Source organism: Spermophilus citellus (assembly GCF_964194105.1).
Source record: "Spermophilus citellus genome assembly, chromosome: 4".
NCBI lineage: Eukaryota > Metazoa > Chordata > Mammalia > Rodentia > Sciuridae > Spermophilus > Spermophilus citellus.
This window is the reverse complement of record NC_138185.1, coordinates 137,567,680-137,583,879: the sequence shown is the minus strand read 5'-3', so window position 1 is coordinate 137,583,879 and position 16,200 is coordinate 137,567,680. Positions and strand designations below refer to the sequence as shown.

Below are 16,200 nucleotides of genomic sequence, written 5' to 3'. Positions count from 1 at the left end.
CTATGCAATTTTCCAAACTTTATTTGGAAAATAGCATAGAGGTAAACATAATAAACCACATTTTCCCCTCTCTCAATCCCCGTCCTATTTTTTTTTTTAAGAGAGAGAGAGAGAGAGATTTTTTTTATTTTTTTTTTAAGAGAGAGTGAGAGAGGAGAGAGAGAGAATTTTTAATATTTATTTTTTTTTAAGTTCTCGGCGGACACAACATCTTTGTTGGTATGTGGTGCTGAGGATCGAACCCGGGCCGCACGCATGCCAGACGAGCGCGCTACCGCCTGAGCCACATTCCCAGCCCAAGAGATTACTTTTTAATATTTATTTTTTAGTTTTCAGTGGACATAACATCTTTATTTTTAGGTGGTGCTGAGGATCGAACCCAGTGCCGCGCGCATACCAGGCAAGCGCACTACCGCTTAAGCCACATCCCCAGCCCTGTCCTATTTTTTATTTTTAAATTTTTTTAAATTTTTAGTTATAGATGACACAGTACATTTCTTTTATTTACTTTTTTTTATGTGGTGCTGAGGATTGAACCCAGAGCCTCACTGGCATGAGGCAAGTGCTCTGCCACTAAGTCACAACCCCAGCCCCTGTCCTCTTAAAAACAAAATACTTTCAGTTGTAGATAGACACAATACCTTTATTTTATTTATTTTTATTTGGTGCTGAGGATCAAACTCAGTGCCTCACACATGCTACGCGAGTGCTCTTCCACCGAGCTACAACTCCAGTCTGTGTTCTGTTCTTGAAGACAATTGTTTTAAAAGAAATGAACAGCCTGTTGTTGAAGGTAACAAAAAAGTCTGAACTTGAAACTCAAACTTTGGTTCATTTTTCTGGCTTGGACTGGTCAGGAGTCACTTCATTCAGAATCTTCATTAGTGAATTTAACTGAGTATGCATCAGCATTATCTTCTCTTTCAGCTGGGAAAAAAAAAATTGAGATGTCAAGGTATCTTACCCTTAACTCTCAATTAGTTGCAATGCCACTTCAAATTTTAGCTAGTGTATGTCATGATTGGAAGCTGGCAATATCTCAACATGGGTCAAGAATACATTTGTTCTGTTCTTGTTGTGAGAGTGCAGTAGTTGGAATTGAATCCAGGGATGCCTATTACTGAGCTACATTTCCAGTCTTTTCATTTATTGATTGATTGATGCTAAGGATTGAACCCAGGGCCACTGAGCAACATCCCCATCCCTTTTTGTATTTTATTTTGAGACAGGGTCTGACTAAATTGCTGAGGCTGGCCTCGAACTTTCAATCCTCCTGCCTCAGGCTCCTGTGACCCTGGGATTACACGCGTGCACCACCACACATTGCTTATTTTTTGAGACATGGTTTTGCTAAATCGCAGAGGCTGGCTTCAAATTTTTGATCCTCCTGCCTCAGCCTCCCAAGTAGCAGGGATTACAGGAATTTATCACAGCACTTGGCCCTCTGTTCTATTTCTGAGAGAATTTTATACAAAGAAACCTAGCATACAGTAAGGTCATCAGGTATAAAATTTCATTTGAAAACAAACAGTTGCTGAGCATCACTGCTTCTATGAAGAGCAGAATAAAGTGAGGTCACTGGATTTTGTTGAGCTAGAAGTATCAGGCTTCCCTTACTTTTTTTTTTTTTTTTTGCTGGGATTACAAGCGTGTCTCACCACACCTGGCTTCAACATGTAATTTGACTAAAAGTTATCATGAAATACAGAATTATGAATAACTTAGCCTCCTACTGAACTTTAGGTTAACAAAAAAAAATCTTATTTGTGCAATTTTTTTTTATTTTTGTTAAGCTTTCTCACTTTTTTTTTCTTTTTTTAAAGAGAGAGTGAGAGAGGGGAGAGAGAGAGAGAATTTTTAATATTTATTTTTTAGTTCTCGGCGGACACAACATCTTTGTTGGTATGTGGTGCTGAGGATCGAACCCGGCCGCACGCATGCCAGACGAGCACGCTACCGCCTGAGCCACATTCCCAGCCCCCTTATTTGTGCAATTTTTAGATACATATTTCTGGTATAGTTTTCACAATAAACTCAATCTGTTTTACAGCTAATTCTAGAGCCTGTTATTCTTACTGAGATACTCTGATATCTGTGAATCATTTTTCTTCTGCTTCAAAGATATTTTCTCTTAATCTTTCAACATTTTTCCTGTGTCTGTGTGTAGATCCATCCCTGAGCTACATCTCCTGCCTGTTTTTTTTTGAGGTGGGGTCTTGCTAAACTGCAGAGGCTGGCCTTGAATTTATAATCCTCCTCACTCAGTCTTCTAAGTAACTGAATTTATAGCTGTGTGCCATTGTACCTGCTTCCCCTTTCCTTTTTTTGGTACTTATATTACCGAAGCATTTTTAGGTATGCTTAATGGTTTCAACTAGACTCTTAGGCTTACTCGTTTTTCTTTATTCTTTTTTCTCTCTTCTTCAGATTGCATAATTTCTATCTTCAAGCCTGATGATTCTTTCACTTGCTAATCAAATCTGCTGTTGAGCCCTTCTAGTGAATTTTTCATTTCAGTTGTTTATACTTTTCAACCAGGGAATTTCCACTTGGTTTTTTAAAATAATTTCTATCATTTTTACTAATACCTTCTATTTTTAAGACATTATCATCACACCTTCCTTAAGAATAATTTCCTTTACTTCTTTAGAAAAAATTTTTTTTTCTTTTTGGTACCAGCAACTGACCACAGGAGCATTTAACCACTAAGCTACACCCCTTGACAGTTAAAAATTATTTTTAAATTTTGAACAGGGTCTTGTTAAGTTGCTTAGGGGCTCACTAAATTGCTGAGCTTGGCTTTGAACTTGTGATCCTCCTGTCTCAGCCTCCTAAGCCTCTGGAATTACAGGCATGTGCCCCTGTGCCTGGCTCCTTGGAAATGTTTTTAACAGTTTTTTAAAGCTTTGTCTGCAAAACCCATTATCTCCACCTTAAATATATATATATATATATATATATATATATATATATATATATATATATATATATTTTTTTTTTTTTTTTTTTTTTAATTATAGGTTGACACAATATCTTTATTTTATTTGTGGCGCTGAGGATTAAACCCAGTGCCTCACACATGGTAGGTGAGTGCTCTACCTCTGAGCCACAACCCCAGCCCACATCTCCATCTTTTTAAAAGCAGTTTCTAATGCCTACTTTTTAACCTGTATTTGGGCCACATTTTATTTCTTTGTATGTTTCATAACTTAAAATAAAAACTGAACATTTTAGATAATATATTGTAGCAAATCTGGATACCAGATTTCTTCTTGTTTGTTTAAATAGCTGGACTATCATAGTGATGCCTTCTCCTCCCATCCTCCAACCCCAGTTATGAGCATCTGATGTCCCTCACTCCTCATAACACAAAGCCTTCAGCAATGTGCAGTCACCCTGGGAAGTTAGTGATTTTTGCAGGAATCCCTGTGTTCAGTTATTTGCCTCTACTGGTATCATAACCAGCTGTCAATCAGTCTCTAGTTACTGCTGGCTAAACTGCTCCATTGTTATAACAGTGCCCAGAGGCAAAAATTATCCCATAATCTTTTTCAATTAAACCTAGACTCCTGCTGCACTTGATGACAGGCCTATAATCCCAGCAACTAAGGAAGTAGAGGCTGGGGGATTACAAATTTGTAGCCAGCTTCAGCAAATGAGCAAGACTAAGACCCCGTCTAAAAAATAAACAGGAGGCTGAGGTTGTGGCTCAGTGGTAGAGTGTTTGACTAGTATGTGTGAGGCACTGGATTCAATTCTTAGCACCATATATAAATAAATAAAATAAAGGTCCATCCACAACTATTTAAAAAAAAAAAAAAAAACAGGGCTGAAGATGTAGCTCAGTGGTAAATAAAAATAATTCAGACTCCTTTCCAGGTAGTCTTTAACAGCCATTCTTGGTAAATCTAGTCTGTGGTTTAATTTGTTTCTCTCATGGAACTATCAGCTTCCTGTTAGTTGCTTTCTCCAAAATCTCCCTTGTTTTAAACAGCACCCTTAGTCTTGAACTCCTAAGTGTTATAAGTATTTCCTTTGGGAAGAGCTTCAGAATTCTGTTTTCACACTCTGCCTTTCACCTTGAGCAAAATCCTTGTGCCACTGCTTCCAAATTGAAGGGTGGGGATAGTGTATTAGAATGACACCCTCGCTTTACAACAGGGTACTAGGCATGGGAGCTAGCTTCTGATCATCTCAGCTTTAGTTTCTCAGCATGAACTTTCTGCTTCACAAGCAATCTGTGCAATAGTAATTGAGTTTCCAATATTCCTGGCCTACTGTGCCTACAGTAAATCTATTATGCAACAAATGACATTCTTTTAGAATACAGCTTCTGTAACATTGGGGAGGGGAGGTAGTTGACAAATGCCATTGGTCCATTCCTACTGGGAGGATACCGTAGCCTTCAATTGGGGGTGGGGGTAAAGGATCCCCATGTTCTTGGCTACATCTGCTCAGATGGAGCTTCTCCCCTCAAAGCTGGAAGATGGGAGAGTCTGTTATGGCTCATGGTTTTTTCACATACTTGTTTCTCCATTTTCTGCATGCCTGGAGGAAAATTTCCACAGACTTAAGATGCTTTCTTTTCTTTTCTTTTTTGGTATTGGGGACTTTTTGGCACTCAGGGTGCTTTACCACTGAGCTACATCCCCAGCCCTTTTTATTTTGAGACATTTTCCAAAATGTCTCACATTGTTTCTCATGATATTGTGTGGCAAAGTTTCTCACATTGCCAAATTCTGCAATCATCACCCATAACTTTTTTTTTTTTCAGTACTAGGGATTGAACCCAGCGGAACTCTACCGCTAATACCTCCAGGCCTTTTTATTTATTTAGAGACAGGGTCTCACTAAGTTGCCCAGGCTGGCCTCAAACTTATGATGCTCCTGCCTCAGCTTCTCAAGTAGCCAGAGTAGGTGGTAGGAATAGTAATAATAGTAGTAGTGGTAGTAGTAGGTGCACACCACTTTGCCCAGCTATATGGGTGTGTTTACAATAGAATGACCGTGATATAAACTAAGCCTCCATGGTCTTATAATAATTATCAGCTAGCTAACCCTTTATAGAAAAAGCTTGCAATCCCCTGCCTTAGAACATGATCCATGAGCTTAGAACTTAGTTTTGGTGGGTGGGGGGAAATCACTATTCTCCTGTCCTACCATTATTCCAAATATTAAACTTTGAAAAATAAATGCCATTGGTCACTAAATGTGTAATTTGCAAAGAACAAACTATTATATACTACTAAAAATAAACCAATAGTAAATTCTTAGGTTGATTTTCTGAGGGTGGTTATAATCAAAATTTCACTAAGAATGAGCCATCAAGTTACCAAAACTTTGCTTTCTTCAACTTAAAGTTATCAACTCCTCCATAAAACCCATTTAAATAAGAATTCTGAGGCTGGGGATATAGCTCAGTGATACAATGAACACAAGACCCTGGGTTTGGTCTCCAACACCAAACAAACAAATAGCTTAATAATATTTTACCACTCGGGGCTGGGGATATGGCTCAAGTAGTAGTGCGCCTAGCATGCGTGAGGCACTGGGTTTGATCCTCAGTACCACATAAAAATAAAATAAAGATATTATGTCCACCTAAAGCTAAAAAATAAATATTAAAAAAAATAATAAAAATAATAATTTTTTACCACTCTTTGAGACATATAAACATAAGGCGCTTTCAAAGAGGATAGTCTATACAAGATGAACACGTCCATTTCCAGCATAGGAGAATATAGGAATATAATATTTGAGCACTCCCCCAAAATGGACCTTATAATATGGCTTTAATATTTTGCTTTCAGGTTGGGGCTATAGCTCAGTGATAGAGTGCCTGCCTTGCACGTGTGAGGTACTGGGTTGAATCCTCAGCACCACATAAAAAGAAATAAAGATATTGTGTCCATCTACAACTAAAAAATATTAAAAAAAAAAAAAATCTTGCTTTGTGTTACAAATTCAAAAAACACCACAAAACCTTACATAGAGGATTAGAGTATCATACCATTTTATCATACCAAAGTTCATTGGTAGGAATTATCAAGAATTATCTATAATTAAAGGAACCACACAACCATTATGAATTTTACCTCTGAAATCTTTTCTGGTAGAGGTACATTGTGAATATCCATCTCAGATGCACTTACTATAGCTCTTGTTTTTAAGAGATAGCTAGATGGAAAATAGAGAAAATATTAGTACCATACCACAGTTAAGATTATCAATGAACCGTACTTGCCTTCTGAAACACAATCTGTCAAGCAAGGCCTGCCTTCTTACTAAATTCCATTTCAAGATTTGTGATGTATTCTGTTGGAAAAACAATTTCTCAACAAACAAATCAGAGAGACTCTGTCATCCTACCTTTTCCCAGGGACAAATTATCCCAGTACAAACTGAAAACAAAAAACAGGATCAGGGGCTGGGGTTGTAGCTCAGCAGCAGAGTGCTCACGTAGCACATGCGAGCCTTTGGGTTCAATCCTCAGCACCATATAAAAATAAATTAATTAAATAAAGGTATTAAAAAAACCTGGATCATATGAAAATCATGATGCATACAAGTAGATCCTACAGCATACATATTTCAAAGGAAAAGTAATCGAATTGTAGCAAATAGTGTTGGTTGCTTAGCCAGTAGCCATTCCTTTTTTTTTCTTTCTTTTTTTTTTTTTTAGTTGTAGATGGACACAATATCTTTGGTTTTTTATTTATTTTTTTAATGTGGTGCTGAGGATCAAACCCAGTGCCTCATGCATGCGAGGCAAGTGCTCAACCACTGAGTACAACCCCAGCCCCTCACTTTTTTCTTATTAACAATCCAGGTTTTCTCATATGTTCAGCCTAGGAGTTGAATCAAAAGTGTTCTAAGCTAACTGTGACAAATCTGTTGACACATTTGCTTTCCCAATAAGATGATCATATAGCTTAGTTCTAGCTAATGAGAATAAGAAAATTTCTGCCCACAAAATAAGTTCCTTTGTGTTTCCTTATGCCCCAAACACTCTTCCTTCCTGTTGAAGATGCTACCATCAATATATATTCATGCTGTACTCAAGAGGAAAAAGCCAAGAGAAGCACAGAAATGCTGACCCAGATCCCTAATCATGGTTGAGCCATCAGAAGCCTCCTGGGGTAGCCAATAGCCTCACCTTTTTTTTTTCTTTTTTTCTATTTGGTACTGGAGATTGAACTCAGGGGCACTCAACCACTAAGCCACATTCCCCAGCCCTATTTTGTATTTTATTTAGATACAGGATTTCACAGTTGAACTTGTGAGCCTCCTGTCTCAGCCTCCCAAGCTGCTGGAATTGCAGACACGCGCCACCACACCTGGCCCTCACCTTTCTTTTTAAAACCACTGTTAGTCAGAATTTTTGATACTAGCAACCAAATTCATTTTGATGGGATACACAGACATAGATTCATTATCTTCAAAGATTCCTGCTAACCATACTTTCCTAATTTCTATTTAGTCAACTCTTCATCTTAAAGACTAAATACTCAAAAATCCCATAAGACTTTTAAATTTATACTAAAAACTTTGTTACTAAAATCTTATTTCTCTAGCAAAAACTGAAATTATCGCTCTTCTGGAACATCTACTTATGTCTGTTTCTAAAAATGATTTACAGTTACTTACAGCACATATTGAGATACTTTTTTTTCCTCATTAAATTTAATTTTAGGACTGAGGTTGAGCTCAGTGGTAGAGTTCTTGATTAGTATGTGTGAGGCACTGGGTTCAATTCTTAGCACCACATAAAAATAAATAAATAAATAGATGAACTCTATATAGTGCAGAGTGATGGGAAGGCAAGGGAGGGGGCATGGGGTTAGAAATAATAGTGGAATGTGATGAACATTATTATCCAAAGTACATGTATGAAGATATGAATTGGTGTGAATATACTTGATATACAACCAAACATATGAAAAATTCTCTATATGTGTAATAAGAATTGTAATGGATTCTGCTGTAATATATAAATAAAAAATTAATTTAAAATAAGTAAATAAAGGGCTGGGGATGTGGCTCAAGCGGTAGCGCGCTCGCCTGGCATGCGTGCGGCCCGGGTTCGATCCTCAGCACCACATACAAACAAAGATGTTGTGTCTGCCAAAAACTAAAAAATAAATATTAAAAAATTCTCTCTCTCTCTTTAAAAAAAAATAAGTAAATAAATAAAATAAAGGTACATGTCCATCTAAAACAAAAAACAAAAACAAAAACAAAAAAAACACTTAATTTTACCAGGTGCACTGGTGCATGCCAATAACCTGGTGGTTCGGGAGGCTGAGACAGGAGGATTTCGAGTTCAAAGCCAGCCTCAGCAAAAGCGAGGTGCTAAGCAACTAAGTGAAACCCTGTCTTAATACAAAATAAGACTGGGGATGTGGCTCAGTGGTCAAGTGGCCCTGAGTTCAATCTCTGGTATCCAAAACAACAACAATAAAAAAAACTTAATTTTAAATAGATTGTTTAAAAAATGAGGAATTCATAGCAAAATATAATTCCATCTCAAGTATACGTCCTGTTAGAAATCTGCAATGAAGAACAAATGGTATATACCTAATACACGTGAAACAGTTTCATAGTAACAAGTGAGTTTTACATATAAATTTTATTGTTTTATCAAACAAAATGAGCTAGAAACACCAATCTGAAAATAAGCTCAGTGGCACCAGCCATTGGGTTTCACACTAGGATTGGCAAGATAACAAGACCCTGTCTCATGAATAAAAAATAAAAGGGGCTGGTGATGTACCTCAGTGGTAGAGCACTTGCCTATCATGTACAAGGCCCTGGATTCAAGCACATTAAATGGAAATAAAAAAAACAGAAGCATTTATGTTTTATGAAGGGAAAATGAGTTTTGAATTCATGGATTCACACCTCAGCTCTTCCACCTCTCTGAGTCCTAGTTTTCTTATAATAAGAACTCAATTAGGTAAGCATAATGCCTGGCAGAAACCAGGCTATCAGTAGTTGTTGTTGCTTAGTGGTTAAGAAAAGACTCTGATGTATATTTCAGTTTCTTGTAATAAACAAAAAAGCTAAATTAAAAGGTTCAATTTACTAAGATAAAGAAATACCTAATGTAATTTATGAGAAATAACAGCAAATAGGTACTTTTTCAAATCCTAGGAGACCCTGTGATTGCTACTTTTACTTTTCTTTGTGCATCTGTTTCATTATTCTTTTTCAGCAGATTTCTCTGCATCTACATGTATAATGTTGAAAAACCTATCACAACTTAAGAGCTTTCGCTTTTCAACTTCAGCACCATCTACAAGTGACAAGTGCCCATAATTTCAAATTCCTAGGGTAGAAAATATGGTTTATTTGGGTCAGGTAAAAAATCCTATACATGTGAGTGGTGTCTTGCATGAGACAAATATGATGACAAGGTCCCACCCTATGGAAGGGAGATGGGCAAGGGCACAAACCCAAAAGGCAAGGGCACAAACCCAAAAGCAAAAGCTTGCCTTCCTGAATTTTGTTTATTGAAAGTATAGCTTCTGAATTATTCTATGGTACCACTATGAAGACATGGTATGATTAGAAGACATCTAAAATCATCTTAATGTTATAAGATTATATTTTTGTTCTACTACTTTTTTTTTTTTTATAAGAGTGCTTGGCTTTAGCATCTTCTTGAGTACAAATACTTTGTCTTTTCCAAAAGATCTTTTAAAATTTATTTGAAGGCAACCCCTATTGGGTTTTCTCTTTCCCTGCTGAATAAATTCACTTGAATATATTTTACTCTTTTATGCTCAAAAATAAATAAATACATATTTTTTAATCTTTATTTTTTGATTAAACAATATCCATATCTACTCACCACACCATTTTATCACTGGAAAGGCAGAAGTGACCTCTCAAGGCAGCCAAAGCAGCATGGGTAGAATATAGATGGAAACCAATGGGAATTTCACAGGAACCACAGAATAAAAGGTTGTAAGTGCTAGGAGGGAAAACACAAAATAGATAAGAAAGAAAATCACAGAACAAATCAAAATAAATAAGTCTCTGGAAGCATTTCTATCACCTAAGACACAAGAGAAATTTATGTTATAATAGGAATGAGAGGGCTGGGGATGTGGCTCAAGCGGTAGCACGCTCGCCTGGCATGCGTGCAGCCCGGGTTCGATCCTCAGCACCACATACCAACAAAGATGTTGTGTCTGCCGAGAACTAAGAAATAAATATTAAAAAAAAAATAATAGGAATGAGACTGAAACAATGTCACATCCAAGAAAGGGTAACTCAGGTTTTAATATAATTATACTCTAAATTACAGAAACCTTCATGGATTCGTCCATTAAAGCAATCAAGGATATATAACTCTGAGACAGGTAATTTATCAGCACAGGAAGGAAGCTAACTAATGAGATTAACACTGAAACATTCAATTTATTTTTGTATTTTAAATTCTTTTTTTTTTTTTTTTGCAGGCTGTATTTCCCTTGCACATATCTCTATCACTGAACTATACCTCCAGCACCATAAAAGTTGATAAACTGTCTGATTTTTTTTCCACATTTTTTAATGAGTGCATTATAATTGTACATATTAATGAGTTCTCCGATTTGTTTTAAAACACTCCATAGATTGGGCCCGGTGGTACACGCTTGTAATCCCAGCCACTGGGAAGACTGAGAAAGAAGATCATAAGTTGGATGCCAGGTTCAGCAACTTAGTAAAACCCTGTCTCAAGATAAAAATAAATAAATAAAAAGTACTAAGGATTTAGCTTAATGGTAAAGTACCTCTGTGTTCAATCTCTAGTATCAAATAAATAAATAACTACTCCAAGATAAATAAAAAATGAAGAATACAGATGAAATAAAATTCTCTCTCTCTCTCTCTCTCTCTATATATATATATATATATATATATATTTTTTTTTTTTTTTGTGGTACTGGAGACTGAACCCATGGCTTTGCGCATGCAAGGCAAGCACTCCACCATCTGAACTATATTCCCCAGCCCAAATTGTCAAAATATTGGTAAATGTTGAAACTGGGTAATGGGTACATGGAAATTATTACAGTGTTTGAAGTATTTTAAAATTTCTCCATAATAAGGAACCCAACTACTATGTATAACTATAAAGCTCTAATTTTTAAAAAGATTAAAGAGAAAATGCTCATTTACTTAAAAAATTTTTTCTACAATAAAAAGTTTTATTCAGCAAAGTGGCAGGATATAAAATCAACACGCATAAATCAAAGGCATTTCTGTATATCAGCGACAAAACTTCTGAAACGGAAATGAGGAAAAACACTCCATTCACAATATCCTCAAAAAAAATAAAATACTTGGGAATCAACCTAACAAAAGAGGTGAAAGACTTATACAATGAAAACTACAGAACCCTAAAGAGAGAAGTAGAAGAAGATCTTAGAAGATGGAACAAAATACCCTGTTCATGGATAGGCAGAACTAACATCATCAAAATGGCTATATTACCAAAAGTTCTCTATAGGTTTAATGCAATGCCAATCAAAATCCCAATGGCATTTCTTGTAGAAATAGATAAAGCAATCATGAAATTCATATGGAAAAATAAAAGCAAAAGCAATTCTAAACAGGAAGTGTGAATCAGGCGGTATAGCGATACCAGATTTCAAACTATATTACAGAATAGTGACAAAAACAGCATGGTACTGGTACCAAAACAGGCGGGTGGACCAATGGTATAGAATAGAGGACACAGAGACTAATCCACAAAGTTACAACTATCTTATATTTGATAAAGGGGCTAAAAGCATGCAATGGAGGAAGGATAGCATCTTCAACAAATGGTGTTGGGAAAACTGGAAATCCATATGCAACAAAATGAAACTGAATCCCTTTCTCTCGCCATGCACAAAAGTTAACTCAAAATGGATCAAGGAGCTTGATATCAAATCAGAGACTCTGCGTCTGATAGAAGAAAAAGTTGGCTCCGATCTACATATTGTGGGGTCGGGCTCCAAATTCCTTAATAGGACACCCATAGCACAAGAGTTAATAACAAGAATCAACAAATGGGACTTACTTAAACTAGAAAGTTTTTTCTCAGCAAGAGAAACAATAAGAGAGGTAAATAGGGAGCCTACATCCTGGGAACAAATTTTTACTCCTCACACTTCAGACAGAGCCCTAATATCCAGAGTATACAAAGAACTCAAAAAATTAGACAATAAGATAACAAATAACCCAATCAACAAATGGGCCAAGGACCTGAACAGACACTTCTCAGAGGAGGATATACAATCAATCAACAAGTACATGAAAAAATGCTCTCCATCTCTAGCAGTCAGAGAAATGCAAATCAAAACCACCCTAAGATACCATCTCACTCCAGTAAGATTGGCAGCCACTATGAAGTCAAACAACAAGAAGTGCTGGCGAGGATGTGGAGAAAAGGGTACACTTGTACATTGCTGGTGGGACTGCAAATTGGTGCGGCCAATTTGGAAAGCAGTTTGGAGATTCCTGGGAAAGATGGGAATGGAACCACCATTTGACCCAGCTATTGCCCTTCTCAGACTATTCCCTGAAGACCTTAAAAGAGCATACTACAGGGATACTGCCACATCGATGTTCATAGCAGCACAATTCACAATAGCTAGACTGTGGAACCAACCCAGATGCCCTTCAATAGATGAATGGATAAAAAAATGTGGCATCTATACACAATGGAGTACTATGCAGCAATAAAAAATGACAAAATCATAGAATTTGGAGGGAAATGGATGGCACTAGAGCAGATTATGCTTAGTGAAGCTAGCCAATCCCTAAAAAACAAATACCAAATGTCTTCTTTGATATAATGAGAGCAACTATGAACAGAGCAGGGAGGAAGAGCAGGAAGAAAAGATTAACATTAAACAGAGACATGAGATGGGAGGGAAAGGGAGAGAAAAGGGAAATTGCATGGAAATGAAGGGAGACCCTCATTGCTATACAAAATTACATATAAGAGGTTGTGAGGGGAATGGGAAAATAAACAAGGAGAGAAATGAATTACAGTAGATGGGGTAGAGAGAGAAGATGGGAGGGGAGGGGAGGGGGGATAGTAGGGGATAGGAAAGGTAGCAGAATACAACAATTACTAATAGGGCATTATGTAAAATTGTGGATGTGTAACCGACGTGATTCTGCAAATCTGCATTTGGGGTAAAATTGGGGGTTCATAAGCCACTTCAATCTAATGTATGAAATATGATATGTCAAGAGCTTTGTAATGTTGTGAACAACCAATAAAAAAAATAAAATAAAATAAAATAAAAAATAAAAAGTTTTAAAAAGAGTCAATCTAGGGGCTGGGGATGTGGCTCAAGAGGTAACGTGCTTGCCTGGCATGCGCGGGGCACTGGGTTCGATCCTCAACACCACATAAAAATAAAGATGTTGTGTCCACCAAAAGCTGAAAAAATAAATATTAAAAATTCTCTCTCTCTCTTAAAAAAAAAAGTCAATCTACAAACATTACTGAATGCCTATTTTAGCTTATTTTAAAAAGTAGTTTACAGGCTAGGTAGAGCACTTGCCTAGTATGTATGAGGCACCTGGTATGATACTCAGCACCATATTAAAAAATTAATTAATTAATCAATTAAAGATATTGTGTCCCATCTACAACTTAAAAAAAAAAAAAAAAGACTTAAAAAAACAAAGGTATGGGCTGGGGATGTGGCTCAAGCGGTAGCGCGCTCGCCTGGCATGCGTGCGGCCCGGGTTCGATCCTCAGCACCACATACCAACAAAGATGTTGTGTCCGCCGAGAACTTAAAAAACAAAAACAAAAACAAAAACAAAGGTAGTTTACTAGTAATATACTTTCCTGGAAATTAGGTTATATCTTTTGAAAAACAAAAAGTGTTATTATCTTATAAAGATTCTTACAAAAATATTTATGAATGGAATGATATAATTTCAGGTATGTACTTAAAAACATTAAGGAGGGGTAGGTATGATTATAGATAAAACATGATTGGCCATGATTTGCTAACTGTCCTCATTTAGTGACTGGTAATACATGGGTTCATTATACTGTTCACTTCTGTTTAAATTTGCAAAAACAATTTAAAAAGAAATATTTTACTTATAACCAATTTAAGGAAAATTCCACAAAGTAAATATTACTGTTGAGCATAACAAAAATTCAGCATAACAATGCTATTTTTAAGTGCTAAGACTGTAATACAATAATGCTTACTGAAATTAGTTACATTAAATCTTCCACCAGTAACAGAATAATAAAATTTGGTAGAGAAGCAACCTGGAAGTCAGGTGGAGTGGCCCACCCCTGTAATCCCAGCTAAATTCTAGGCCAGGCTGGACAACTTAGCTAGACCCTGTTCCAAAACAAAAAATAAAAAGGGCTGGGGATGTAGCTCAGTGGTAGAGTCTGGGTTCAACCCCTAGTACCTTAAAAAATAAAAATAAATAAAAAGAATGAATTGTATTTCTGTCAAAGGCCAATATTCAAATTTTTGGAGCCTTATTTTAATAATAAATTCACTGAGTACTTGATTGTCACTTGTAAGTCATACAGCATTCAAGTACTTAATAATCACCTTGGTTTTTTTTCTCCCAATTTCTGAAATCACTGAATCCTGCCATGATTTATTACAAATTCCATGTTAAATACAAACTTGAAGTCTTGGTAACCTAAAGGATTGTAGTTCATAAATTATTTTCACTATAAACCAAAATTGTCCACTACAAAACATAACTTTTGGGCTGGGCTTGTGGCTCAGTGGTAGAGTGCCCGTCTAGCATGTGGTTAGATTCTCAACACCACATAAATGTAAAATAAAGATATTGTGTCCACCTAACACTTAAGAATAAATATTTTTAAAAAGACATTTTTTAGCCTCACTTCATTTGTATATGACACTAGGAATGTGGACCTCAGAAAGATTTTAAAAACTACACAAAAATCTTCTCGTTTCATAATACAACAAGTTCTCACAGGTGTGTCAAGTAAAAGAAACATTCTATCATTTGATTATACTGTATGAACATAATAAACTTTATAGGAACAAATGGTATACTCCTCAGACAGTATATCATTTGTTTCTAGAAAACCATCAGTAATTCTCGGTACACACCTGCATTTAAGCGAACCTTCAATGCCAACCAGGAAGGGTGCTTCCAAAATGACGTTATTTGTGACTCCTAAAACGACAAACACGGGTCACAACTTGAACTTGTGAGGACCTTGAAAAGGAAAACCCCCCTCCTGGCCAGACTCATAGTAGCGCTAGGGGCGGGACACCAAGAAAGGAGGCCTGGCTCGGTTTTAGAGCATTTGACTAGCAAGCGCGAAGCCCTCTTTTCCAGCCCCAGCACTGGGACGGGAAAAAAAATTTAAAACCGGGGGCATAAAAAACAAAACCACGAAAAACCACCCCCACCCTCCGAAAACCACCCCCACCCTCCGTCCCAAGGGGCAAATTTCTTTCCAAATCTACATCCTGTTTCCTTTCCAGCGAGTTTTCTGCTAGCCCGTCCCAGACTTCTCCAGAAGCCGCCCTCCAACTCACTGGAGAAGACGACGGCCCCAAGGGAACGCGACAGGTCCCAGGCGAGGTGCACTGAATCCGCCAACACAGAGTGGCATTGCGCGCACTGGAACACCGCGCATCTCTCGGGCTGCAGCCACGACGGCAGCAGCGGGCTGACTGGGTGTTCTTTCGTCCCACATTTCGTCGGACCGAGCGGCGAGGACCCCTCCACCACCTGTGTGTCCCACTCCATGGAGGTGGTAAAAGAGGATTCGTCGATCACCTCCTTAGCGCCGTCACAAAAATCACCTCGGGGCACTTCTGCACAACTAGACCGATGCCGCCGCGGCCGAGCCGCCATCTTCCTGCTGCGGTCTCCTCTTTCAATCTCGCACCAAACTCTGCTCCAAGCGTCGCCCCCGCGTCCTCAGTAGACCAAGTGAGCGGTGCCACCGCTCCACAGCTCACTTGTAGCTTGGATGAGCCCCTAGGGCCTTCCGCCTCTGCTGTATTGGAGAGGTGTAGGGTGGAGCGTGCGCCAGCTAGGGTGGAAAATAAGTTTTTCTATTGGTCAGCGTAAGAAACCCCGCCTTCGAGGCATTTTCAACCAATGGAAGTGCAGCGTTCTTCGTTTAAACGAACTATAAAGGTCTACTGGGCCAACGCCTAGAGTGGCGCCAGAGTT

The 16,200-nt window shown here is 37.6% G+C and overlaps 1 protein-coding gene across 1 annotated transcript; it reads right to left on the bottom strand.

The window, feature by feature from the left end:
* Nucleotides 1-612: 612 nt before the first annotated feature.
* Nucleotides 613-16,168, bottom strand: OIP5 (Opa interacting protein 5). Its single transcript, XM_081293096.1, has 5 exons — nucleotides 15,555-16,168; nucleotides 15,120-15,186; nucleotides 9,854-9,976; nucleotides 6,096-6,177; nucleotides 613-927 (listed from the first exon to the last, which is right to left on the bottom strand). The coding sequence occupies exons 1-5, from the start codon at nucleotides 15,874-15,876 to the stop codon at nucleotides 832-834; spliced, it is 690 nt and encodes a 229-aa protein (XP_081149222.1). The 5' UTR covers nucleotides 15,877-16,168; the 3' UTR covers nucleotides 613-831.
* Between the last annotated feature and the right edge of the window lie 32 nt (nucleotides 16,169-16,200).

Coding starts and splice junctions, on each gene's coding strand:
- OIP5 (XM_081293096.1), bottom strand. CDS start 15,876: ATGGCGGCTCGGCCGCGGCGGCATCGGTCTAGTTGTGCAGAAGTGCCC. Junction 15,187..15,554: donor TGGGGCCGTCGTCTTCTCCA/GTGAGTTGGAGG, acceptor TTGTCGTTTTAG/GAGTCACAAATAACGTCATT. Junction 928..6,095: donor TACCAGAAAAGATTTCAGAG/GTAAAATTCATA, acceptor TTTTTTTCCCAG/CTGAAAGAGAAGATAATGCT.